At 40.0% G+C, this 25,467-nt stretch overlaps 1 protein-coding gene across 2 annotated transcripts in view; it reads left to right on the plus strand.

The window, feature by feature from the left end:
* Positions 1 to 25,467, plus strand: part of ROS1 (ROS proto-oncogene 1, receptor tyrosine kinase) — a gene marked incomplete at its 5' end in the record, with an annotated part of 117,138 nt that overhangs the window by 5,493 nt on the left and 86,178 nt on the right. For both annotated transcript variants that reach the window (XM_080805488.1, XM_080805487.1), the window contains 11 exons: positions 1,769 to 1,813; positions 2,721 to 2,780; positions 4,582 to 4,608; positions 9,182 to 9,242; positions 16,850 to 16,998; positions 17,213 to 17,351; positions 20,504 to 20,705; positions 21,360 to 21,436; positions 22,895 to 23,017; positions 23,185 to 23,369; positions 24,321 to 24,418. In XM_080805488.1, the coding sequence (XP_080661614.1) occupies positions 1,769 to 1,813; positions 2,721 to 2,780; positions 4,582 to 4,608; positions 9,182 to 9,242; positions 16,850 to 16,998; positions 17,213 to 17,351; positions 20,504 to 20,705; positions 21,360 to 21,436; positions 22,895 to 23,017; positions 23,185 to 23,369; positions 24,321 to 24,418 (1,166 nt within the window). The remainder of the gene's footprint in view (positions 1 to 1,768; positions 1,814 to 2,720; positions 2,781 to 4,581; positions 4,609 to 9,181; positions 9,243 to 16,849; positions 16,999 to 17,212; positions 17,352 to 20,503; positions 20,706 to 21,359; positions 21,437 to 22,894; positions 23,018 to 23,184; positions 23,370 to 24,320; positions 24,419 to 25,467) is intronic.

The raw sequence follows: 25,467 nt of genomic DNA on the forward strand, positions 1-25,467 counted from the left end.
CGCCTGGGTGGCTCAGTGGGTTAAAGCCTCTGCCTCCGGCTCAGGTCATGATCTCAGAGTCCTGGGATCGAGCCCCGCATCGGGCTCTCTGCTCAGCGGGGAGCCTGCTTCCCCCTCTCTCTCTGCCTGCCTCTCTGCCTACTTGTGATCTCTCTCTCTCTGTCAAATAAATAAATAAAATGTTAAAAAAAATTAAAAAAAAATCAAAACACATGAAGCATCCTCCTTTCTCTACAAATGTGATTAGGGAATGGAGGCCAGAGCAATCTTTATTCACATATCAAATGGCAGGGGAAAAAGTAACTTTGGTTCTTTGGTTCCTGTGTCTGATTACTTCCTAAGTGAAACCTCACAGTGCAAGGCCATTGAGGGGGCTTTCGAGAGACAGGGCTTCTGGAGCATTCCTATGTAATGGGCCATCTTGAGTTCATGGGTTTATTCCTTATGTATATACTTATTGAAGACCTTTTATCCCTCTGGACTGTTCGAAGTACAGAGTGAAGGCCAAAATGAATGGCTCTTACCTAGAAGGGGAGAGAACGCTCAGTGAACTTAGTGTTCAATGGATCTTCTCTTCCCTCTGAAAAGCGAGGGCTATTCAGAAGCCCTCAAGAGAGGCTTCAACCACCTGGAGTGGGGTGTGCCTGGATGGCTCAGTCGGTTAAGCATCTGTCTCTTACTTCCGCTTGGGTCCTGATCTCAAGAATCATGATCTCATGGGTCATAGGATCCAGCCCCACGCCCTGCACCAGACTCCCTGCTGGGTGGGGAGTATGCATCAAGATTCTTTCCCTCTGCGCCTTCTTCTGCTTGCTTGCGCACGCGTGCTCTCTCTCTCTCTCTCTCTGAAATAAATAAATAAATCTTAAAAAACAAAAATGAAACTAAACGCCTCCAGGCCTCCTTTGGATTTTCTATCATCTCCTGGAACACATCTTGCTTATAGTGCTGGGTCAGCCAAGGTCAGACGGCATGCTCCTGGCTGGATTAATCATCTCTTCAATTCAATGTTTCAAATCCTGCGACTTTTCAGGGGATGTTCTGAGCAGTACCCATTAGAGGTACTAGGAGTATTCACTTAGTTATCCTCTACTCATATTTCTAAGTCAGTCAGTGAGGGATGCTGACAATTAGATCTATCCATTGAACACTATTGGCACATATCTATCATCATAGGCCCTATATTGTCATCCTTTGTAAACCTTTCAGTTTACCAAGGACTCTACTCATGTAACAACCAGGGAGAGGATGGACAATTTATAGATTTTCCCTCCGTCATTCCTATTTCTTTTATATTCTTCCAGCACAAAAAGCCCTTAAAATTTATGAAAATATGAGAAAAAAAGAATAATCTGATGTTTTACTATATGTGAAATTCTGAATTTATATTTTTTCACTATTCTTAGTAAGACTGCTTAAAAAAAAAACCAAACCTGACTGTAATTCATCTTTAACCCCCAAATCCTTTGACTCGATGACTTGACTAAAGTCACAGGCTTACTTCATACAGTGTAAGAATATGCCCATGGTCCTTAACCACTCCTTACAGCCCCCCTGCTCTGCCTTGATAATTTCTGCAGAATTTTCAGGCATTCCATCTTATAATGTGCATTGACATTTTACCAGATTTCATGACTGATTTAATGACTTTAAAACATTGTACTTTATAGTTAGAAAACACTATTCCAGGAAGCTTTTTAAAAAAAGCCATGGTAGTCATACTGGACACAAAATTGATAGCTGGTGTTTCTGATCTCCTCCACTTCAGGGCCGACAGCTTGACACGGGCACGCCATACAATCTGAGTGAACCGGTGAGTAATCACTTCCACTGTCAGGAAGTTTATAGTGTTTGCGTTGATAAAAATGGGACCCTGGTCAGGTTTTATTACAATAAGAATAATTCCTAAGTAGAGTCTCATTTCTTTGTCCTTGATGGAGGAAGTTCAACTGAAAATAGCAGGAAGTCTGAATTACAGAATATTCAAAAATGAACCCAGGCACAGTGTGTCAAAGAGGAAGGAACACACAGGACAAGGCCAACTCCATGATTTTGATTCTACTTGGCTGTGTGGCTTGGGGCAAATTACTTAATATTTCTGAGACTTCGTTTTATTACCTGTTGTCTGAGAAAGTCAGATGAGATGGTCTCCAGTGTTTCTCCTAACAATTACATTTATGGTTTTATTACTTGTCTGCCCCTATATCCATTTATTCAACAAGTGTGTAGTGACTCAAAATGTAACCGTGAATGCACTTCCCCAACTGTGGACTTTTCTGGTTTTGGTATGCTGCCTTCTGGTTGAGTCCCCAGTTTTGAGTTTTGCTTGTTGTGCAAGGTCTTGGCCAGGACCCACGATATGCTCGACGCCATGGTGTCCAGGACTTTCCCTGCTGCCAGCTACCCAGGGGACGGGGTGCTCCTTGAAGGCTGGGTGATCTCTGGGTTCTAGGCCTGCCCATGCCACCTCTGCTCAGCAACCTCGCTGCCGTGCAGTGAGTCACCCAAAACCCTGCTCTGCCTGGAAATAGGAGAGCTCTGCTTAGGATTGCAAAGGTCCCAATCCTTTTGAGATGGCAGGTTCCTGGGTAGGTACATTTTGTTACTATGTGGCACTAATCAGGTGGCAAGAAAAAGTCACCCTTCTCTACCCTTCTCACCCTTCTCTACCCTTCTCACCCTTCTCTAGTCACCATTTTCTCTTATTATGTCTCTTGCAGTGCATCCAAGGATGTCATTTCTGGAACTCTGTAGAGCAGGAAAACTGTGCTTTAAAATGTGTAAGTATTAATTATATTTCTGTTTTGGTACTAATATCACTTTCAAGAGAAAAGTTATCTAAGAGGATTCCCATTTGAATTTTCATCGGCTTTCAAGGAGTTTGCATGACTCTAAAGGAAAAGTATGATAGCCTGACTGATACATAATAATGGGGAAAATTTGAGATAAATGCTATTAATGCCACTGGAGACCCTGGGAAGTGAATGCAAACTGTGGAACCCAGGGATACCCACAATTGCTCTAAACTGTAATGGCCTTTTGGTAGAATGTCAGGCATTTGTCAAATTCCCTAGTCTTGTGCTTTTCAAATGTTAAAGTTCAGTTATCTAAGGATCTTGATAAAATGCACATTCTGATTCTGAAGACCTGGGGTGGGACACGAGATTCTGTATTTGTAACAAGCTCCCAGGTGATGTGATGCTTGTAGTTCCTGAATGATACTTTGGCCAGCAAGGCCCTAGGTCCTCTTGGGAGTTTCTCTGTGGATAACATGGCAGCATTCTAATCCAGAGGTCACAAACCCCTTTGTTTACTCCATGCTGTATAGAAAATATATACCCAAATGCTTTATTTTTAGTTTTTAATTAATCCCAGCTTTGCCACTTAGTGTGTAACTGGTTAAAGAACTTCACCTCTTGGTACTTTACTTTCGCCCTCAATACATTAGGATAATAATAGAATCTCCCTCTTGTATCATGCCTGATACACTGTCATTACTCTGATATAGTGAATAAGAATTTTTTCCTTTAAGAGTGGATTCCTTTGTTCAGGTTGTTCAGGTCTGAGGTTGAATCATGGCGATTTGAGGTAATCCTAATATTGTTTCTTATTAACAAGTGAAACTCTATTGTTGAGATTTAAATAAGGACATTAACTTCTCCTTCCAAATGGTGCTCATACCTTTTCTTGTATGGTCTTGTGCTCGGGTCTCTGGAACAGGCTTAGGCTTACTCTCACATTCGTGACTATGTGCCCCATAAAATGGGAGTTACCAAAAAGTGGAGTGGGCATTTTCTGGGTCTGGGAACTATAACACACTCTAAAAATTCTTGTACCTTCTTTGGTGCCATTTTTTATGAATTCCAGTGGAAATCATCTTTTGGTCTGTGTTTGCTGTCTTTTGCTCTGACCTGTAAGCCCATCATAGGGGGTCTCTCTTTCTCGCTCCCACTCTCTGTTTCTCAGAACACCGTGAGAGGTAACCAGCAGATGCTCAGACAGCACTTGCCAGGTTACTGAGTGGGAAGGACCGTCTGATGCTGGCGACAGTCCAGGCAGTACAGTCGGCACCAGAGCAGCCAGTCCAGGCAGGGGCAGGGGCACCTTTGCTAGCCAGAGCTGTTGGTGGTTTCCATGTCAGCTTCTGTCTCCACTGGACATCTGCTAACACCTCTTCATTCTCTAACCCCGTCCACCGCAGATCACCTCTTGGTCAACTGGGATTTTCTAGTAGACATCAAACTGCACCATTTTTCCAGAGATGCAAACAGAAGGGGAGAGGGAAAATTTAAGCCCAACATGGGCTCCATCTCACGACTTTGAGATCACGAGCTGAGCCAAGTTCAGGAGTCTTTTGCTTAACCAATGGCTCCCCACAAACATAATTTTTATAGCTGTTCATACAGTGGCCAGCCTGGACTGAAGGCCCAGCTCTGGGCTCCTTGATTTTGATTGTTTTTATTGGTTATTCGCCAATGGTGGGGCAAGAAATTAATTTGAAAAAAAAAAATAAAGTGTCATTAAAATTATTTACAACCTTAAGGATTTTAAGTAATTTCACTTTTCTTTTTTCCTGTGCAGAACGACACCTATGCCCCTGTTTGTGAGGTGAGTTGGCAAGCACAAAACAGATGTCATCAAACCCCATGTCTTTATCTCTTAGATTTAAAAAGCTATTAAAATAAGAATGAAGAAGCCGCCTAAGCCTTCATAATAAATCACAGTAGTCTATCACTTAATATGTATATTAAAAAAGAACACTGTATTTGCGATTTTCTTCCTTCTTCAACAAACTCCTTGACAACATTTTAAAGCACAGCTTTTAAGATATTTTATTATTGTTTTTTTCCCTACTATGATAATAAGTGTCTTCCTGCTGACTCTGGCTGCTCAGGTCTCTTTTCTCAGCTCCCCCTCCCTCTGCCGGCTCCTCGCCTGCACTGGGTTTTCTCCTCTTTTTCAGAAAGACCTTAGGGATTTTGTTTTTTTTTTCCTACTTGATCTTCTCCAACTGTTCTGGATTCTGTGGTCGTCAGAATTAGTTTTAGGTCAACCAGAGAGGTTTATGGAGAAAATACATGATTTCTCAGTTTAAAGCCCATGTTGTATTCTATTTAAATGTCCTTGAAACCAAAGGACAGAACTATTTTATTCTGCCTGGGAAAGGAATATAACTTACCATCCATTAGTAAAACAGAAAAGTTTCTTTTTACTAGAGAATAAAAATAAACAATACAAAATATTACGTTGGATCATTTTCTCAATAGTCTGTGCTTTCTCTGTGCCTGAGTGATTTCCCCCTGGGAGTAGATGGGGCCAGGGGGTGGGGGGGGGCAGGCGGAATTCACTCCATATGTAAAAAAAAAATTATAAATCTTTCCTAATTAGATTTTAAAAAATCAAAAACAGCCTGAGAAACTTTTTATGTGGTTAAAGTAACATTGCCACCCTCCCCCCACCAAAACCATCCCTGGAAAGATAGTGTTAAGAAAGTCAGGGATGGTTCAAGCCTCTCGAGCCCGGAAGCAGCCTGAGATTGGATTGCTAATGAGGTAGCTTCCTGGTGATCAGCGTGCTGCCTGCCGTCTGTGTGTATATGACATAAAGCTTTTCTCTCTGTTATAACTCACATTATTATTCTGTTCTTTTCTTTGTACACTGGGCTGTTTTACACTTTAAATAAAGTAGAATTGAACAGCAATACATGCTATAGAGTTATAGAGATTGAGATAGATCTATGGAGACTAGATGTTTGAACTCACCTACCCACACCTGCAGGAGGAAATCAACTCTTCAACCATTAATGCTTCAACCTAGGAAGCTGAGAATTTCTGCACACATTCCTTGGAGGAAATAGTGTTGGAAGAGTTAGCTTAGCAAACTATAACTTGGAAAATGATGTCAGCAAGTGAGATGGCTTATCCCTGCTAATTAAAAATGCAAATTAGATCATATTGTTCCCCAAAACCTTTCTATGGCTTTGCATTGCTGTTGAGAAAGCTTATGAACTACCCTTTGCTGGGCCTCCTCTTGCACTCCCTCTCCCTTGTTCTCTGCCTGCCACACGGGCCTTTCCCTCTTCAGAATATAGAGGGAACATTCCTGCCTCCTAGCTTTTGTCCTTAAGACCTTTTATGAGCCCAGATGCTTGCAGTCACTCAGGTCCTGCTCCAGGATCCTCTCTGCATGTTTCTTCCTGAGTACCCCGAGAAGACAAAGTCTCCTTCTTGCCTAGTCATGCCTTATGCCTTTACCTTGCTTTATTTTCTTCATAGCACTTCTTGTTATCTGAATGTATTTTATTTAATTTTCTGTTTTACTCATTGTCTGTCTTCTTCTTCTTCTTCTTTTTTTTAAGATTTTATTTATTTATTTGACAGAGAGAGAGACAACGAGAGCTGGAACACAAGCAGGGGGAGTGGGAAAGGGAGAAGCAGGCTTCCTGCCAAGCAGAGAGCCTGATGCGAGGCTCGATCCCAGGACCCTGGGATCATAGACCTGAGCCAAAGGCAGACACTTAACGACTGATCCACCCAGGCACCCCATGTCTGTCTTCTTCTAAGAGAATGTAAATTCCATGAAGGTGGGAAACTTACCAGTCTTGCTTACTGCTAGATCCTTAAAGCCTATACCAGTGCTTGGCACAAACACAAAGTATGTACTCAATAAGCATTTTTTGAATGAATGAATAGTTTTTAAGGAAAGGAAGCCACAATTCATACGGAGAGGCTGTACTAGGGGCATCCCAGGATGGGGGTGGGTATGTCCTCCTTGGGTTACAGGACTAAGAAAACGCATTGCCAGCATGTGTACCTGTCTGATAAATACAGAGGTGGAGGGGCGCCTGGGTAGTTCAGTGGGTTAAAGCCTCTGCCTTCAGCTCAGGTCATGATCCCAGGGTCCTGGGATCGAGCCCCGCATTGGGCTCTCTGCTCAGCAGGGAGCCTGCTTCCTCCTCTCTCTCTCTGCCTGCCTCTGCCTACTTGTGATCTCTGTCAAATAAATAAATAAAATCTTAAAAAAAAAAATACAGGGTGGAGCCAGAGGGATGAAAGTTGGTTTTACTACTATGGGAGAAATGGGAGTGTGGACTAGAACAGAGACAGCAGACTGATGTAGCCCCTGGGAAGCATGAACTTGGCTTCTGCAATGGGAATGGTAGCTCAGTGGCCTGGGATACACTGTAAACATGCCTCATCCAGGGGCTCTGGGCTCAGATTCTCTGATTCCTTAAATCTGACCACCTTTAGATTCTCTCTAGGCAATTTGAGCACTGGATAATGTCATTCTAAGCCCAATGTTAGATGAGAGAGAGGGAGAGGGAGAGAATCTAATTTATAGTGTTGCCTCCACTTGATATAACATTTAAACTTCTTAGAATACAAACTTCCAGTTTTAATATTAACAAGTTCTGGTGACCTAATACACAGCTAATAGCTAATAATTCTGCATTCTATACCTGAATGTTGCCAAGAAAGTAGATATTAAATGTCCTCACCACAAAAGGAAATGGTAATTATGTGACGGGATGGAGATGTTAGCTAATGCTATAGTGGTAATCATTTTGCAATATATAAATGTATCAAATCAACATGTTGTATACCTTAAACTTACACAATTTATATGTCAATTATATCTCAATAAAACTGAAAAAAAAATACAAGCTTTGCAGAGTAACAAAATAGCAAATGCCTACATAGATCTGAATTTTATTATATATTTTCCTCTGAAAAGATGCAGGAAAAATAAACCTACAATTTACTGGACAGTCAGGACTAGCAATATTTCCAAATAAACTCTATTCTATTTCCTTTCTTCTTCCTTGGTTTTACTGCTTGGAAAAAAATTCCAGTTACATGATAATTTTGTTGCCACTTGGTATATTTATTCAACAAGTGTTTTATTGGAGCCTGCAAAAAGAATGTGAAAAGTATACTAAGCCCTTAAGTTAAATAATCCTGAGCCCAGACTGAGGTATTTAAATTAATCCCTAACTAAGCAAACCCAAGTTTATCAGTCTGCACTTCCCTTGAGTGAATAGGTCAAACATTGTGCAGCTAGTATTTGCAAATTACTTGGGATGTTTAGGGCAAATGTATTGTGTCATGGTTTCCACTATCTCCATGAGAAACAATAGCATGTTGTCCTAGGTATTATAAATGCAAACTGAATGAAAGCAGGGAGATCATGATTGTGTTATGGTCTTAAATTTGTGCCTTTTCTCCAAAAGTTTTATCTTTTCTTTTTCCTTTCCTTCTCCTTCCTTCCGTCTTTTCTTTCTTCCTTCCTTCCCTCCTTCCTTCTTTCTAACGAATGCTAATGCATCTGTTAAGAGTTGCAGGAAATTTATGTCTGGGTCATGAAAATGTTTACTGTTTTAAGTTAATGAAGTAAAATGCTAATCATTACTAGGGTTTTGTAGACCTTAAAATGTAACATTAGTATTAAGATATTCATTAAAATGTTCAAATTACTAAGAAATTTAGTAAGTTTTTAATTTCTGAAGGAAAGCATGAGTATATAAATTAAATAGACATCATTTTAGGCTAGAGTTTTCGGTTACTAACTCACTAAACCTTTGACCAAGATGGCAAACGTTTAATTGCATTGTTGAGCTCAGTGCTTTCTGACATTATGGGATGTCACTCATTAGAGGATCATGAAATCAACTTAGTGAATAAAGAGTCACAACAAACAAAATGAAAGAATAGACTAGAACAGAACATGTATGATTGCATCACAGGTGCGGGATTTCTTAATGGGATGAACTTGTTCTAAAATTAGATGTAGTGATGATTGCACAGTTCCGTGAATATATTAAAAAACACTGAATCCTGCACTTTAAATGGGTGAATTTTATAGCATACAAAATATGCCTCAGTAAAAGTATTAAAAAAAGAGGAAAAAAAGTAAGTACTGTTTCCAGATTGTTTCCCCCAACATGTATATGTGTACTATGTTGTTTGTTAAATGTCTTTTGGAATTTGAGACATGGTCAAAAAAGTTTGAAAGATGTTCTTCTAATCCCACTGGCAAACGGAAACTTAAAGGATTGCAGTTGAAAGAATTGATAGAGAGGTATACTTATACACCAGGCACTTGAATGTCACGATGTAGTTGAAATGTATCAGCAAAAGCAGGAGGAAGGCTGCACTGACCGGGATGGTACATGTCTCTACAGCGAGAATCCTGCGAGGTCGGCTGCAGGAGTGCTGAAGGTGCATTCAAGGAAGAAGTGCTAGGTAAGCAGTCATATGCAATGATTATTCAAAATACCCAATACCACTCTAGGGACTCATGCATATGTAAGGAGAACGGGCCATCTCTTAAAATATTTAGACTTCTATATCTCAGCCTTAGAAAAAAATTATAAATAATATGATATGATACGATGTGATGTGATATGATATGATTTCAAATGTGGAAGCCATAGTGATAGAAACTCAGGAAGACTCTTCTTCTAGGACCGAATAGGGGGAACACAGCACCTGACTGAGGTTTAGAATTTGAGGTTCTGCCCTCAGTTCAGTAAGTGAAATCACTTCTATCCTAATGAAAGAAACGACTATGGATCCTAAGCAGATTGATGTCAGGAAATGCCACTATTTTAATGAACCCAAAACACAGAAATATTTTATTTCATGTGCATTTAATTATTCAGCTACCAGGTAGTCAATAGAGTAGCTACAACATGCATAGATCTCTACAAGGCTCCGGGAAATTCACTGAATGTATAGAAGCTATGCTTCTTGCTTTTAGATTTTCAGTAAGTAGGGTACTAAGCTGAATGTGTCCAGCTCCCTCTGTCTGATTTCAGAGCAGATTGGGTGTGTCTAAATGGCTTTATCCTAGTGTGTTAATTCTCTAGTGGTTTCTGAAGGACCAACTCTTTGATAAGTCACAACCTCGGTGTTAGTAGTTTTTTCTTCCAGAATTTCCAGGATCTTCCTCCCACTAAGAGATAGAGAGCTCTTTCCAAACAGGGAAATGATTGAGTCTTCCATAAATTGTAGCCTTTGTTTCAAAGGCTTGCTCCTTGCTCTCGGTGGCCGGTGGAAATTGGGAGGATCTTGCCTTGCTGTCCTGATTTGCTTCTGTCCTTTAGACAGAACCACCTTGACATTTCTGTGCAGAGATGTATCACTACGTTACATTCTTTTCCTACCTATGCAGTGGGAGTTAGATATGGATAAAATTTATATTCTGTGGTTTCCAAACTGTGTACCGAGTTACCCCAGTGCATTATATCTACCTCATAGGAAGGCATGGGGCATTTTGAACATTCAAGGGAAACATAGGATAGTTGACATTTTCTCGACGTCCTTGGAACTACCAATTGGAGGTAGTTTATGGTATAAACAATGAAATGTGCTACATTCCTTTCTATAGCATATCTTTGCAATGCTGAGTTTTCTTTTCTTTTCTTTTTTTTAAAGATTTTATTTATTTGACAGACAGAGATCACAAGTAGGCAGAGAGACAGGCAGAGAGAGAAGGGGAAGCAGGCTTCCCACTGAACAGAGAACCCAGTGTGGGGCTGGATCCCAGGACCCCGAGATCATGACCTGAGCCAAAGGCAGAGGCTTAACCCATTGAGCCACCCAGGCGCCCCAATGCTGAGTTTTCTGATGATTGCTGTGATAAAAAGCAAAGACCATAAAAAACTCAGTCTGGAACAGGAAATGGTGATGATGGTGCCCAGTCTGATTTTAATATTGAGAAATTGTGTCATCCCCAATAGGCACACAGATCCCATTAGTGTGTAATCATTTTTATTTAAGGATTAAATACATATATTGTCTTTCAATTTATGTGTGTTATTTCTTTCAAACATCTACTAAGTTGAAAGGACACGTATACAATATTACAATACTTAGTTAATGGAGCTATTAGGTAATTCTTTTGGTCCAAGGAGTTATGAAAAAGTAACTGAGAAGCTAAAGATGCCAGAACTGAGAAAGTTTAGGAAACTTTGATTTCTATTCTTTTCTTACATTCCAAAGTTATACTACCAACTTAATTATATACTCTGTTAGAATACAAATGAAATCAATGCTTTATTTAAAATTTCTCATCGACTATGGATCAATGTCTATAGACCATTAACAAATGAGATGCACCAAGTCTAAACAAAGGCAGTTATGCTTATAGACCATATCTTTAGTTTGTTAGACTGAATCTTTTTGCCCATACACCTAAGATTATGTTTGTCTCTAACACATCTGGTACCTGGCCCATTTATCTCTGAGTCTGCTACATTATTCTCTTTTAGATACCACCCATGTCTCTTTTCCACAGTGGAAATGGTAATAGTTAACAATATATTAAAATAAAAAGAACTATTATTTATTAGGCATTTATGAGTCAGGTACTGGTAAAAGTAACTTATAGGTATTAGCTCTTTTTGAGCTCAGAGGGATAAATACTATTATTATCCCCATTTTACAGATGAGAAAAATGAGGCACAAAGTATATATATTTGCTTGGGGTCATATAGAAAGGGATGAACTTGAAGATGAACTAGAAAGGGAGTAATTTGATTTTAACTCTCTGCTCTAATTCCAGAGCCTTTTCTAACCCATTCAGCAGTGTGTTGAAAGTAGTATACAGCTCAATTCAGCTTCTCTTTCTCACTTAGGTAATTCTTGTTCTGATGTTTTAGAACAAACCTACTTGACCTCTGATTTTCAGTACATATTGCCATGGCTTTGAAACACATATCTCCAGTTAGCTGTGAAGTTTACATTTATTTGTACTTGTGTAATTCTGGTCCCTGGTACCAAGTTCTCAGCTCACTGTTCTTTCTGATTCTTTTGGATCTTCTTCCTTACTCTGCTGACAACTCTACACTGGACCCCTCTTTAAAGTGTCAACCTTAAAAATAAAATAACCAGTTATCTTATTGGCAAAACGAGTTTATTTGGGAATAACAAAGGAATTTTAATTCAGGACAAGCAAACTATGGCAAACCATCGGCAAGTCTGGAGAACAAAGGGAAGATCAACTTTTATAGAAGAAAGGAGGAAACTGGGGACGGTTGTTTTGAACAAAAGTTCACCAGAGAAGAACAAGAGTTCGAGGTTTTGACGGTTTCTCATTGTCTGCGAGAGATGGTTGGTGCATTGTTGCTGGAGCAAGTAGGGCTCTTCCTTCTTTTTCTTAAAAAAAAAAAAAAAGAAAAAAAAGAAATTCCCGTGTGATAAATGTCCTCCTTGACAAAATAATTCTTAACTTCCTTCTTTGTGTTAGTTCTGCATGCCGCAACCAGTGTGTGTGTGAGAGGGCCCCCTTCAGGGCTTCCTGACTCCATTTTAAACCAGGTGTCCTTTAATTTTTGACAAAGGTTTCCCACAGAATAGTCCAATATCTTCTATTAAGCATCTCACACCATAAAACAGGTGGGAAAATGGAACTGTGTTTTGCTTGTATAGTTATAATAGCTAAAAATGAACCATTAAATAGAAGAATCAGCAGAGAAGTATTGTGCTAAGTCTCTCTGTGGGCTAGAACCTCAGATGACAATGGTTTTCTTCTCTCTGGGTCACGGAATATTCTGGTAGTATAGACTTTAATTAGTCCAGATTAAGTATCTATAGTGATCAGAATGGTGTCAACTTTTAACCAGAAAGAGAGAGGTCATGGAAGTTTGTATTTAGCCATTTTAAACTTCTTACAAAAACTTACTGTGTTTTCTTGGCCAGAGTAGTCATTGTTATTTTAAAAAAGAAAGCTTATCCTCTAAGGTCAGGAACAAGACATGCTTTTGTCACTTCTATTCAGCATGGTACAGGAAGTCCTAGCCAGAGCAATGAGGCAGGAAAAAGAAATAAGCCATCCAAAATGGAACATGGAAAGGAGGAAGGAAGATTATCCTTGTTTGCAGATAATATGATCTTACAAGTAAAAAATGCTAGGGCCACCTGGGTGGCTCAGGCCTTTGGCTCGGGTTCTGATTCCAGGGGCTCCACATCAGGCTCCCTGCTCAGCAGAGAGCCTGCTTCTCTTTCTCCCTCTGCCTGCCACTCTGATTACTTGTGCTCTCTCTCTCTCTCTGTGTCAAATAGATAAATAAATAAAATCTTTTAAAAAAATGCTAAAGATAGCACAAAAAACTGTTAGAACTAATAAATTCAGCAAAGTAGCAGTATACAAGTTTGACACATGAAAATCAGTTACATTTCTGTTCGCTAATAATGAACAGTCTATAAAGGAAATTAACAAAGCAATTCCATTTACAATAGCATCAATAAACATAAAATACTTAGGAACTAACTTAACCAAGCAGGTGATAAACTTATAAAATAAAAACAATAAAACATTTCTGAAACAAATTAAAGAAGACATAAATAGACATCCCATATTCATGGATTGAAAGAAAATACAGTTAATATGTCAATGCTTAAAGCAAAGCAACCTACAGATTTAATGTAATCCCTATCAAAATCCCAGTATCTTTTGCAGAAATAGATCCTTTTGAAAATTCATATAGAATCTCCAAAGACCTGCAAATCTTAAAAAGAAGAACAAAGTGGGGGCGCCTGGGTGGCTCAGTCGTTAAGCAGCTGCCTTCAGCTCAGGTCATGATTCCAGGGTCCTGGGATCCAGCCAGGCATCAGCCTCCCTGCTCAGTGGGGAGCCTGCTTCTCCCTCTCCCATTCCTCCTGCTTGTGTTTCCGCTCTTGCTGTGTCTCTCTCTGTCAAATAAATAAATAAATAAATAAAATCTTAAAAGAAGAAGAAGAAGAAGAACAAAGCTGGATTACCCACGCTTCCTGATTTTAAACTTATTGCAGTAATAAAGATAGACATATAGACAAATGGACTAGAAAAAAGACCAGAAATGAATCCTGTATAGATGGTCAAATGACTTTTGACAACGGTGCCAAGACTTTTCAATGGGGAAAAGACAATCTTTTCAAGAAATGGTGCTGGAAAAACTGGATATCCATGTGCGAAAGAATGAAGTTGGACCTTACACAATATCATGTGAAAAAATTAACTCAGAATGGATTAATGACTTAAATGCAAGACCTAAAACTATAAAACTCCTAGAAGAAAAAAATAGAGCAAAAGCTTTTCAACGTTGGATTTTTCAATGACTTCTTGGATGTGACACCAAATGCACAGGCAATGAAAGACAAAATGGACTGGACTTCATGACATTTAAAAAATATATAGATCATCAGACACTACCAACAGAGCAAAAAGGCAACAATAGAATGAAAAAATATTTGCAAATCATATATCTGATAAGGGATTAATATCCAGAATATATAGAAACTCCTAAAATTGAACAACTAAGCAAACCAAACAATCCAATTAAAAATGGACAAAGGATCTGAATAGATATTTCTCTAAAGAGTATATAGGAATGGGGGATGCCTGGGTGGCTCAGTTGGTTAAGTGGATGCCTTCGGCTCAGGTCATGATCCCAGCGTCCCGGAATCGAGTCCCACATCAGGCTTCTTGCTCGGCAAGGAGCCTGCTTCTCTCTCTGCCTCTACTGCCACTCTGCCTATCTGTGCTCTCTCTCTCTCTCTCTCTCTCTCTCTCTCTGTGACAAATAAATAAATAAATAAAATCTTTAAAAAAAAAAAGAATATATATGAATGGTCAATAAGCACATGAAATGATATTCAACATCACTAAATGATTAGGGAAGTCCAAATCCAAACTAGAATTAAATACCACCTCACACTCATTAGACTTGCTACCCTTAAAAAAACCCCAGAAAAATAAAAATTTAGATGAGGATGTGAAGCAGTTGGAATCCTTGTGCACCATTAGTGGGAATGTAAAATTATATAGCCTCTGTGGTAAACAGCATGGTGGTTGTTCAAAAAATTAAAGACAGAATTACCATAGAATCTTGTAATTCCTCCTGTATGTACATACTCAAAGTGGGATCTTGAAATGATATTTATACACTGATATACACCTCTTGTTGAATTCACAATTGCTAACACATGAAAGCAATCCAAGGGTCCATTGACAGATGAATGGATAAGGAAAATTTGATGTATACATACATACAATGGGATGTTCTTCAGCCTTAAAAAAAAGAAAATTGACACCTGCTACCACATGGATGAACCTTGAGGATATTATGTTAAGTGAAATCAGCCTGTCACAAAAAGACAAATATTGTTTGATGCCACTTACGTGATGTATTAGAGTAGTCAAAGTCATAGAGACAGAAAGTAGAATGGTGTTTGCCAGGGATTACAAGGAGGCAGAATGGGGAGTTAATGTTTAATGGGTAGAGTTTCAGTTTTGCAAGATGAGAAGGGTTCTGGAGATGAATGGTGGTGACCATTGCACAACAATGTAAATGTACTCAGAACCACGAACATACTTAAAAATGGTTAAGATAGTAAATTTTATGTCATGTGTATTTTACCACAATTAAAAACTGAGGGGAAAAGCAAGCTGAAGCATGGTATCTGTTACAATTTTGGAAGACAGAAAAAGTAGAATAAAATAACTTCATCCCAGTGGAACATACCCTTCCAAATTCTTGCCTTTTGTTCATGGCCCAGAAGTAGCAACAATAAGTGTGTGTTGCCAGTTGTAACATTGATGTAGGAAAGACATTAAGGTTTGAAGCCAATGGCCAAGAAAGAATTCTTGAGGCATCTTTGGTGCAAAAAGGTGGTTTTGTTAAAGCACAGGAACAGGACATATGGGTAGAAAGAGCTGAGGGGTGGTGACTTACATATTTTCAAGTGGGGAGGGGGCTCGGGATAGCATCAGTCTCTCCTGAATTTTGGAAGCAAGTTTTTCAGGACCTTGAGGAGGGTTAACTACTGTTGGAAAAAGGTCATTTATTACTGTCCACTGAAACCATAGTCATGAGACCCTCCGGATATAGATCAGTGGGTCATATGCTTGGAGGATGAGTGCCAACATGTATCTTGGGGAGTAGAGATAAAGGAAGTTTCTAAAAGAATTTTTATACTTAAAGAAGACCTTCAGGTTCCTGGGGTCCGGCTAGGACTGCCTTTTGCTCTTACCAAAGCGTCAGTATTGAGGCAGTTGAACCCCTAGAGGAATGTTACTCTGCCTCTTTCAAGGACTTGTCAATGGGCTATAAGTATTAAGGAAGTTTAATAATTTTTCTTCTGCCTTTGTTTCCCACATCAACATTACTGATTTTAGAAGTCACAAAATCTTTTATAATATAGAACAACTGAATATAGAATCATTTGAAGTAGAATTACTTGTACATATAAAAATAATTTATTGGGGCGCCTGGGTGGCCCAGTGGGTTAAAGCCTCTGCCTTCGGCTCAGGTCATGGTCCCAGGGTCCTGGGATTGAGCCCTGAATCCCACATTGGGCTCCCCACTCAGCAGGGAGTCTGCTTCTCCCTTTCTCACTCCCTCTGCTTATTCTCTGTCTCTTTCTCTGTTAAACAAATAAATAAAATCTTAAAAAAATAATAATTTATTGACAAGATGAGCAACTACAACAGGATTGTAGTGTAAAGTTTAAAAAATGTCTTGGGATACATGTTCTGAAACAATGGATGGTTCTGATAGGTACCATCCACGCCCCTGGCACCCAGCAAGGAAGTCGTATTGTAAGAGAAAACTACAATATTCCATGTTGCTTACCTTTAAAAAAAAAGATAGTAGTGAATTCCATGGGGAAAACAAGATGCCAGACTGTCTAGCTGATTTTTAAAATAAACCAACTGAGTTTGTGCATCATTTGTTATTCTGGTAAGTTATTGTGGCAATATGTAGTTGTGACCAGAGACTCCTGATAGCCCGACATGAAACAGACACCTTTCTCCTGACTTGACAGACAGAGGGGCTTGGTGAATGAAGTCCTGTTTTCTCCCCCAGAAAATGCCAATTTCCCCACTGCACCCTTTGCTTCTTCCATTGGAAGCCACAGTGTGACCTTACGATGGAAACCTGCCAACATCTCTGGAGTAAAATACATCATTCAGTGGAAATACACACAACTTCCTGGAAGCTGGACTTATACTGAGGTATGAAAAGTTGCCTACGTACATACACACAGATTTTTTTTTCAAATTACTAGAAGTTCCCAATTGCTACAGATTATTATAGGCATAAAGACATTCTAGAGAAGATTCAAGTATAAGATGAGTGGTTGGATTAGATACACTCCTCTGTGGTCTTGAGCCACATGGTGCAGTGGGGATTTTATAAATGCTGATTATTAATCTCTCCCTGACATAGGCTGTGTCCAAGCTCTCATACGTGGTGGAGCCCCTGCACCCCTTCACTGAGTATATTTTCCGAGTGGTCTGGATCTTCACAGCCCAGCTACAGCTGTATTCTCCACCAAGTCCCAGTTACAGGACTCATACTTACGGAGGTATGGTGTGTCTCTGTTGCTCATGAAATAAGGAGATGATTCCAAAGCTTAAGTTTAGTTTGTTTCTATTTTAAATAATGAAATAAATTATTCCTTTGTCCGTTGACCCATCCAGTAATTGAGTACCTAACCATGTGCCCCATAGTGTTCTAGGGGCTCAGTGTGGCTCTTTGATCAGTACCACACTCCCAGGTCTTGTGAAGCTCACCTTTTGGTGGAGAAGACATGCTCTAAGCAGTTAACATAATATAATAAGGAAAGTACATTGTAAGTGGGAAAGTGCTGCTCTGTACAATGGTAAGAAGGGCATTTTGAACAGGATCTGTCTATTAGGGGCAAATGGGGCACAAGGGTGACAGGTGGTCAGGTAACAGTATTAAATAAGGTAGCAGAATAAGCCTCAATAAGCCATTAACAGTTAAGGACAGTTTGAAAGCAGAGAAGTAATTGTTTCACATGCTTCTGAAAAAGATAGTTGTGAGAGAATGAGACTGGGAAGCACAGGGGTACAGTAGCCAACCTGGAGGTTAAGGTAATACTTGGACATTTTATCAGCCATGATATTAAAAAAAAACATTGCATCTATCTTGGAGTGTTTTCTGATTTTTTTCTTTTGAAGATGTGACTTCCACACCAGGTAAAGAGGTCAAACCTAGAGCATGTTAGGGGAATGCATGTCTGGACACTGCAGGAGTGTTCCGTGGTGCCCTTCCCCTCGGGGTTAGCTGACTGGACCTGTGGGGATGTACTCCAGGCCAGGTGTTAAGTGTCCCGACTGCTCAGTTCTGGAGATGTGGCAGTGGCACAGAGCCTCACACTGAACTGGGCTGTGGACCCACGCACAGCTAGACGGCTGAGAAGCTGGTGATGGCATTTTCCCCTTTCCCTGATTTACACTCCTTACTACTTATCAGATCTTAGGCTGTGTGTGGCCACCTCTCCTGATTACTCCCTGACCATCCTCCAAAGCTTGGGTCAGACACTGACTAGAACAATATTTGAAACGTTCCAGATTGGAGTGGAATACATGGACCCTTCTTTGCTCAAAGCAATGCCTCATGTATTCCAATAGTGCTGGGAGATTTTCTGATGCTGGAGAGGTGATATGATCCAGGGCCCATGGCTAGTCAAATCAAAATAATAAGAAGGCAAATTTTGCTTTCTGGTTCTGAGCCTTTCTCCTGGATTCGCAAGCCCTCATGCCCTCCAGGTATTCTAGACCTACACTGGGTGACATTTCCATGGATAGACCTCATTCCTCAAGTCCTTCTCACTTTTCTTTCTTTCTTTTTTTCTTTTTTAAAGATTTTATTTATTTATTTGACAGACAGAGATCACAAGTAGGCAGAGAGGCAGGCAGAGAGAGAGAGGAGGAAGCAGGCTCCCCGCTGAGCAGAGACCCCGATGTGGGGCTCGATTCCAGGACCCTGGGATCATGACCTGAGCTGACGGCAGAGGCTTTAACCCACTGAACCACCCAGGTGCCCCTCTTCTCACTTTTCTAGCCACATTGAAACTTATAGTTACCTGTTTTGTGATCCATGCCTCATGGCCCTCTTCTCCTTTCATGATGGGAAATGTATGATTTAGGTAGTATTATTACCTTTTAATTGAGGCCCTTACGAAAATAATTTCTTAACCAAGTAGAATGGTTAATAGGCAAGGAATATCTTGCCCACCCTGACTGGCCTTTCGGGGAGGACTTTTGTGGGAGAGATTCAGACATTAATCACAGCTCACCTTGTGGGTGGCATCCAACTTGCTCAAAGTGGAGTGGATCGTATCTGAGCATTGACGCTAATGAATTGGTTTTTTGACATCTTGATTTCAATTAGTGAAAGATGATTCATACCCCTTGGTTCGCCAAGGTGACTGAGTGCAAGGAGCAGAGGAGTGGACACAATGATGTTTGTGTTTGCCAAAGACTGGTCTGAGAGTTAAGGAGGAATCATATTGGAGAAAGGCTGAGAGATCAATAAATGGCCTTTTTAAAAAGATCTTATTTATTTATTTGACACAGAGAGGGATAGTGAGACAGAGAGCACAAACTGGGGAAATGGCTGGCAGAGGGAGAGGGAGAAGCAGGCTCCCCACTGAGCAGGGAGCCCCACCCTCTGGCTCCATCCCTGGTTGCTGGGATCATGGCCTGAGCTGAAGGCAGACGCTTTTAACTAAAGCCTGAGCCCCCTAGGTGCCCCTAAACAGGCCTTTTAAAAACTCATCCAATGTGAAGGCTGCACTGTCTTATTTCTACCAACTCTCCTGAGTCAGGTGTGGCCGACGGAGACTGTTTGCCAACAGTGTTCAAGAGAGGGAAGTCTACACAAGAAAGAAGTCACATCAGAGTGTGTCTTTCTACAGGAAGAGGAAATGAAAGGGTGTGGTTTCAGGGGGCCAGAGGTATGAAAATAGGTGGAGGCAGGAATAGTAGGCTGTTAGATCTTGTGTTTTTCTTTCTGTTCTTTGCTACTTTGGTAGCTTCTTAAGTCTAGAAGTGAATGCTTAATTAATTAATACGTGTTCCTTTAATCCCTCACAAGGGAGAGGATGCTGCTAAAGCACAGTGAACTTCGATTCCTAGGGACCTTGGGAGCTGGGGGAAGGACAGGCAGTCCAGGTCAGCAGAGTTGACGTCCGAAAGAGGGAGGCACACTGTTCTAATTCAGGCTTATCTGAGCCCGTATCTTCAGCTGCGACTGGTCAGGCTTTAGCAAGCACTCCAGTGACTGAAGAGGCCCACAATTTAGATTTACTTCCTTCAACTCCTGTTAATCATTGACTCCTGTTTTGTTATAGATTCTCTTCTTGCTAGGAACTGGGTCCCACCCCACAGTTTCAACTCGCTCAGATCTCTGCAGACTTCAGATAACTTTGTTCTAGACCATTTATCCTCTTTGCATCCCTGCACCTTCATAAATTAGATGCAAAGGAAATAACTTTCGGTAGAGCCCCTTAGGAAGGTAGCCAACTGGTCTCATTTAGGGAACAAGAGTTGCAGCTCCTAGCTCCTAGCTGTCGTACTATTCCTTATTTTGAATATTAATAAAAATATTTAATTTACACTTCAAAAGATAAGACTCTTTTCCCCCATGCTATTTACATTTTTTGGTTGTACAGTTTCCTGCTCACTGTGTCACCATTACCTCTTCTAGTTCCTGAGACTGCGCCTTCCATTAGAAATATTGAGAGCTCAAGTCCAGACACCGTGGAAGTCAGTTGGGCTCCACCCCAATTCCCAGGAGGACCTATTTTGGGTTATAACTTAAGGCTGATCAGCAAAAATCAACAATTAGATTCAGGGACACAGAGAACCAGTTTTCAGTTTTACTCTACTCTACCAAATACCACCTACAGGTAAGAATTAAGTAGGGCAAGGAAGAGGGAGCCAGCATGGCTGTGGGCATAATCATTATTTAAGAAATGTGGCCCCAAAGTCATTTAAATGTATTTGGAAAATTCCCATTGACTTTGTGCCATTGGGGTGATGTTACTGTAATTTTCCTCAAGTTTGTATGTTTGTTGGGCTAGAGGGTCCTAAGTAAAAACATTCTGAAGTATTTCTTTTGTATTCAGAGGATCCTTACAAACAGGCACCCATAAAGACATCATGAACACCATAAATGCCATTTCTTCATTTAACCCAATAGGAAAAAAGTAAGGAGGTGAAATTCTGTTAGTAGTGTTTTTTCATTAACCATTAGGGGGATTATTTTATTATTGTTAGCTTTTCCAGCATTTACTAAGGCCTCTTTAAATTAGGGTAGGAATGGGGGTCATGCAGATAGCAGAGTTCAGTTTTTGACCCCTGTGACCCTGAGCTGTTCTCTGCGGAATGCAAACAAGGTCATGATTGATGGTCATCTCAGGGCTGAGCCCTGGGACTGGGTAACTAGATACATGCATTGCCACATTGTTCTTTAAATAGAAATATTATTGCTCCTTCTCTTTTTATCTCATGTTCACACCATGCCATGTGAAACACATCTCTCTAAATTGTTTTTGGAATAGGTTTTCCATTGCTGCTGTAAATGAAGTTGGTGAGGGGCCGGAAGCGGAATCTAGTATTTCCACTTTATCTTCAGCAGGTACAGCCTGGGAGTGCCCCTTCTGTTACTCGGGAACTGGGGGGTGGCAAGAGTGGGTTCCGATCTCAGAGTCCTGGCTCATCTGGTTGGTCCCAAGAACCCCACCTCTTCTCCCCAAATCAACACTGTCTTTTGGGACTTGGTAAGCTCCAATTTTAAATGAATCCCATTGAGTATTTGAGCAAATAGAAGTTATTGGACCCAAAGGTTTTAAATGAGCATTTAGGAATTTCAGAATTTGAATGAAAAATTTAGGGATAAGAAAATGGCCTCATACGAATCCTTAGTTTCAGATGAAATCACTCGTGACTATGACTTACCTCGAGTGCTTAGGGATACGTGTCATCTTTCTGCCCTCTCCCCCATTTTGTACTATGTATCATTATTTAATACGTATCAGGTATCTTTTTCTTCCATTCTCCTTCAGGTTTTTAAATGTATCTGGACTTAATAATTTAAATTTTACCATTTCAAATATTCAATCTACCAAGTTAGCTTTTGTTACTATTTTGTAAGTACTATATTTTTTTTCACTTTGGCATTTGAATGAGTGCCTGAGAAATCAAATACTTACTGTATGATGCCTGTGTGGGAAAAATAATAAATGAAAATGCTTTCTAAGAAGCACTGGAAATATTCTGGGGACACGAGTAGGAGCCTTGAACAACACAGAAAGATTCAGAATTCTAGGAATCTGTTTTCTATTTTCACCAGAATTCCTACTTGCTGAATGGACGGCCCCTTCCCCCAATCTGCACGCGTCTTTGGTATTGAGTGTCTGCTATCGCCAGCCTTTGGTTTTTTGGCTGTTCCAGGACTCTAGGAAAGGAGAGGCATTTTTGTTATGTAAGAAGCATCCGAAGGACGAGTTAAATATAGAGCAGGTTTAAGGTTGTTGTTCCTGCAATTATTGCATAACTTTAATTAATTGCCCTTCATGGACGCACCCTGCATCAGTCTCCAGCTGAGTGGGACGTCAAGCAGAGTTCTGCAGTCCTCAGATTTCATTGCTCTAAGGACTTTTCTCTGGCCTCAAAGGGAGAGATAACTGAAGACCAAACAGAGACAACCGATGTCTGTCTGGTGTTACGCAACAACCCAGTCTGGCTGGGGCTGGACCACCTCCCTGGAGCAGTCACATTCTCAGGGCTGTGGATAATGAGCTGAGCTCTGGCTGGCCCAACGCTGTTGAGAATGGTGATCCCTCATGTGGTGTGATTTTGTCAGCGTTTAGGGGCACATACATATAAAGCCTACTTGATTGACCCTGTACTGCCCGCCCCCCATCATGGAATGATGTGATTTATGCTGCAGTTGAAATGCCCCTGGTGCCTTCAGAGAAAAATCTGACCAGCCTCTTTTGAGCAATAGTTGCCTTGCTTTGAAGGGTGGTAATGATTTTTTTGTGTGTCGATGTGCATGTGGTTGGTCTGCCTATAAATCATGTTATTGTTTTAGTTCAAGAAGAGGAACAGTGGCTCTTTTTATCCAGAAAAGCTTCTGTAAGAAAGAGATCTTTAAAACATTTAGTAGATGAAGCCCATTGCCTTCAGTCAGAGGCTATACACCATAATATTACAGGTCAGTATGATTGAAAGAAATGTTTCCTTCGTGAGAAAACAAAAGACCCAGACTGATTTCTATTTTGATCTCCTCATTGAAAATTAAAGAAATAAATTTTCTGTCACATAAAGTTCTTTTTGGTTGTGGTATCATAACACACATGTGTTTGCATGGCTCTTCTATAGGAATATCCGTTAATGGTCACCAGCAAGTCGTCTATTTCTCAGAAGGAACTCTCATATGGATGAAAGGGGTTGCCAACATGTCTGATGTGTCTGACCTGAGAATTTTTTACAGAGGTTCAGGATTAATTTCTTCCATCTCCGTAGACTGGCTTTATCAGAAAATGTATTTCATCATGGATGAACTGGTTAGTCTGAGGATTTAATGTGAATAATTAGATATTGACACTCACATGCATATCTTGATGTATCTACAGGGAAACATAGTTCTTTCACTCAGTAAATACTCAGTGGGTATTTACTGGGTTTTAGACATTACGTTGGCACTGAGTCCTAGATCTGGTCTATAGGAAGGTCTGGACTTTGCCTAAGATGAGTCCTGACCTACTGTTAAATCATCTTTATTTGTGATTTTTCAAAGCCATGAATTTATTGCATTAATGATAATTCATTGTTCATAAGAGAGTGGTGGTACCTGTGCTATCATTGGGTAAGACCACTGATCATGAGGAAAATAATCTGTGGGCATTTTAAATTATATAATAAACAAGGGTAGCTTCAGTAGTCTTGGAAAGTACTGTATTACTGAAATCTTTGAGAAGATAGTCCTGATGTGTTTCAACGTTCCTTCTTTCAAAGGGACAGGCTTATTACAATCACCATGACTGGAAGTCTATAAACTTGGATACAGCTTAAATTTTAAAAATAGTTGAGGAGTGTCTGGCCAGCTCAGTCGGTAGAGCTTATGACTTTTGATCTCAGGGTTTTAAGTTTGGGGCCCATGTTGGGTGTAGAAATTATTAAAAAAAAAAGAAAGAAAGAAAGAAAAAGAAAAAAATCTTTAAAAAATTCGATTGGTTCCACAAACCAGGAAAATAGGTATTTGTATTTCATTGATATAAACAGGATGCACATCTGTTAGGATATAAGATATAAAACAGACTTTTATGAGGTTTTTTTTTTTATACTTTGAAAAGCGATCAGAGACTAGCACAATTCTAAGCACAGAACAAGTGCTCAGGAAATACATGTGCTTAGAGAGGGGATGGGGGTTGGGGGACACATTAAAAAAGAAGTACTTGTTGGCCAAACTGAATACAGACAGACACTGATCTACAGATACATGCTTGATTCTCTAGGTGTATGTCTGTGATTTAGGAAACTGCTCGAACATTGAGGAAATTACTCCTCCCTCAATTACTGCACCTCAGAAAATTGTGGCTGATTCGTACAATGGGTAAGTGTTAGCCTTATGAGTTCTCTTCCTTGGCAAGAATCTTTGGGAAACTTGCTTGATGATGAAACATCATAGAACCGGAGAAGGCAATCTATGTATCTTATTTCAAAGGTAATTAAATCTAGGCAAAGTTTGCATTTGAGAGAGAGAGAGAGAGAGAGAGTGCAGAAGCTGGGGAGAGAGGCAGGGGGAGAGGGAGAAGCAGACTCCTCCTGAGCAGGGAGCCTGACACTGGGCTTTATCCCAAGACCCTGGGATCGTGACCTGAGCCAAAGGTAGCCACTTAAGTGGCTGAGCCACCCAGGCACCCCAATGAATTGATCTTAAAAAAAAAAAAAAAAAGGTTGCTCATTATTGATCTGAAATCAAGTTCTCTATTCACATTCACTCATAATTTACTGGGTACTTATTTTGTCTTACTTTGTCTTATTTTGTCTTGATACTTAAGTTTGAATGAATCACTGATTCAAGAATATGTTTTACAAACACCGTGTTGTAGGATGAGTCCTTTGGACTCCCTGAATCTTATTTTTCTCATTTGTAAAAGTGTAAGATCCTATGAGATGGAATTTGCTGCTGGCATTAACCCCAAATGATTCATTGTATAAATAAACTTCACCCACTAAATAAATAATAATAAATAAAATAATATGTATAATAAACATAATAAAGGTAATAAACTTTACCCACTAAATCAGTCACTCAAAATGCATCTCAGTGAGGTCTTTGGTGGCTCTCTTTTCCATTAGATAAAATTGATTGGTGCTTAGATTTTGAAATGTGACTAGAAATGACAATGATAATATTAATTGGTAATTCTAAATGTATTACTTGCAAAAATTCATTTAATTCTTGTTCAACCCTATGAACTAGGCACTTTTATTATCTCAGTTTTATGGCTAGGAAGGCACAGGTTAGTAATTCCCCAAGATCACACAGCTCTTTTGCAGTGAAGCTAGTATTTGACCTCTAGGACCTCTTCTGATCATCTCCTTATACACTAATAGAATTTCTGTAAGGTTCAGCATATAACTTTTAGCAACACTTTG

This window comes from Martes martes (assembly GCF_963455335.1).
Source record: "Martes martes genome assembly, chromosome: 6".
Taxonomy (NCBI): domain Eukaryota; kingdom Metazoa; phylum Chordata; class Mammalia; order Carnivora; family Mustelidae; genus Martes; species Martes martes.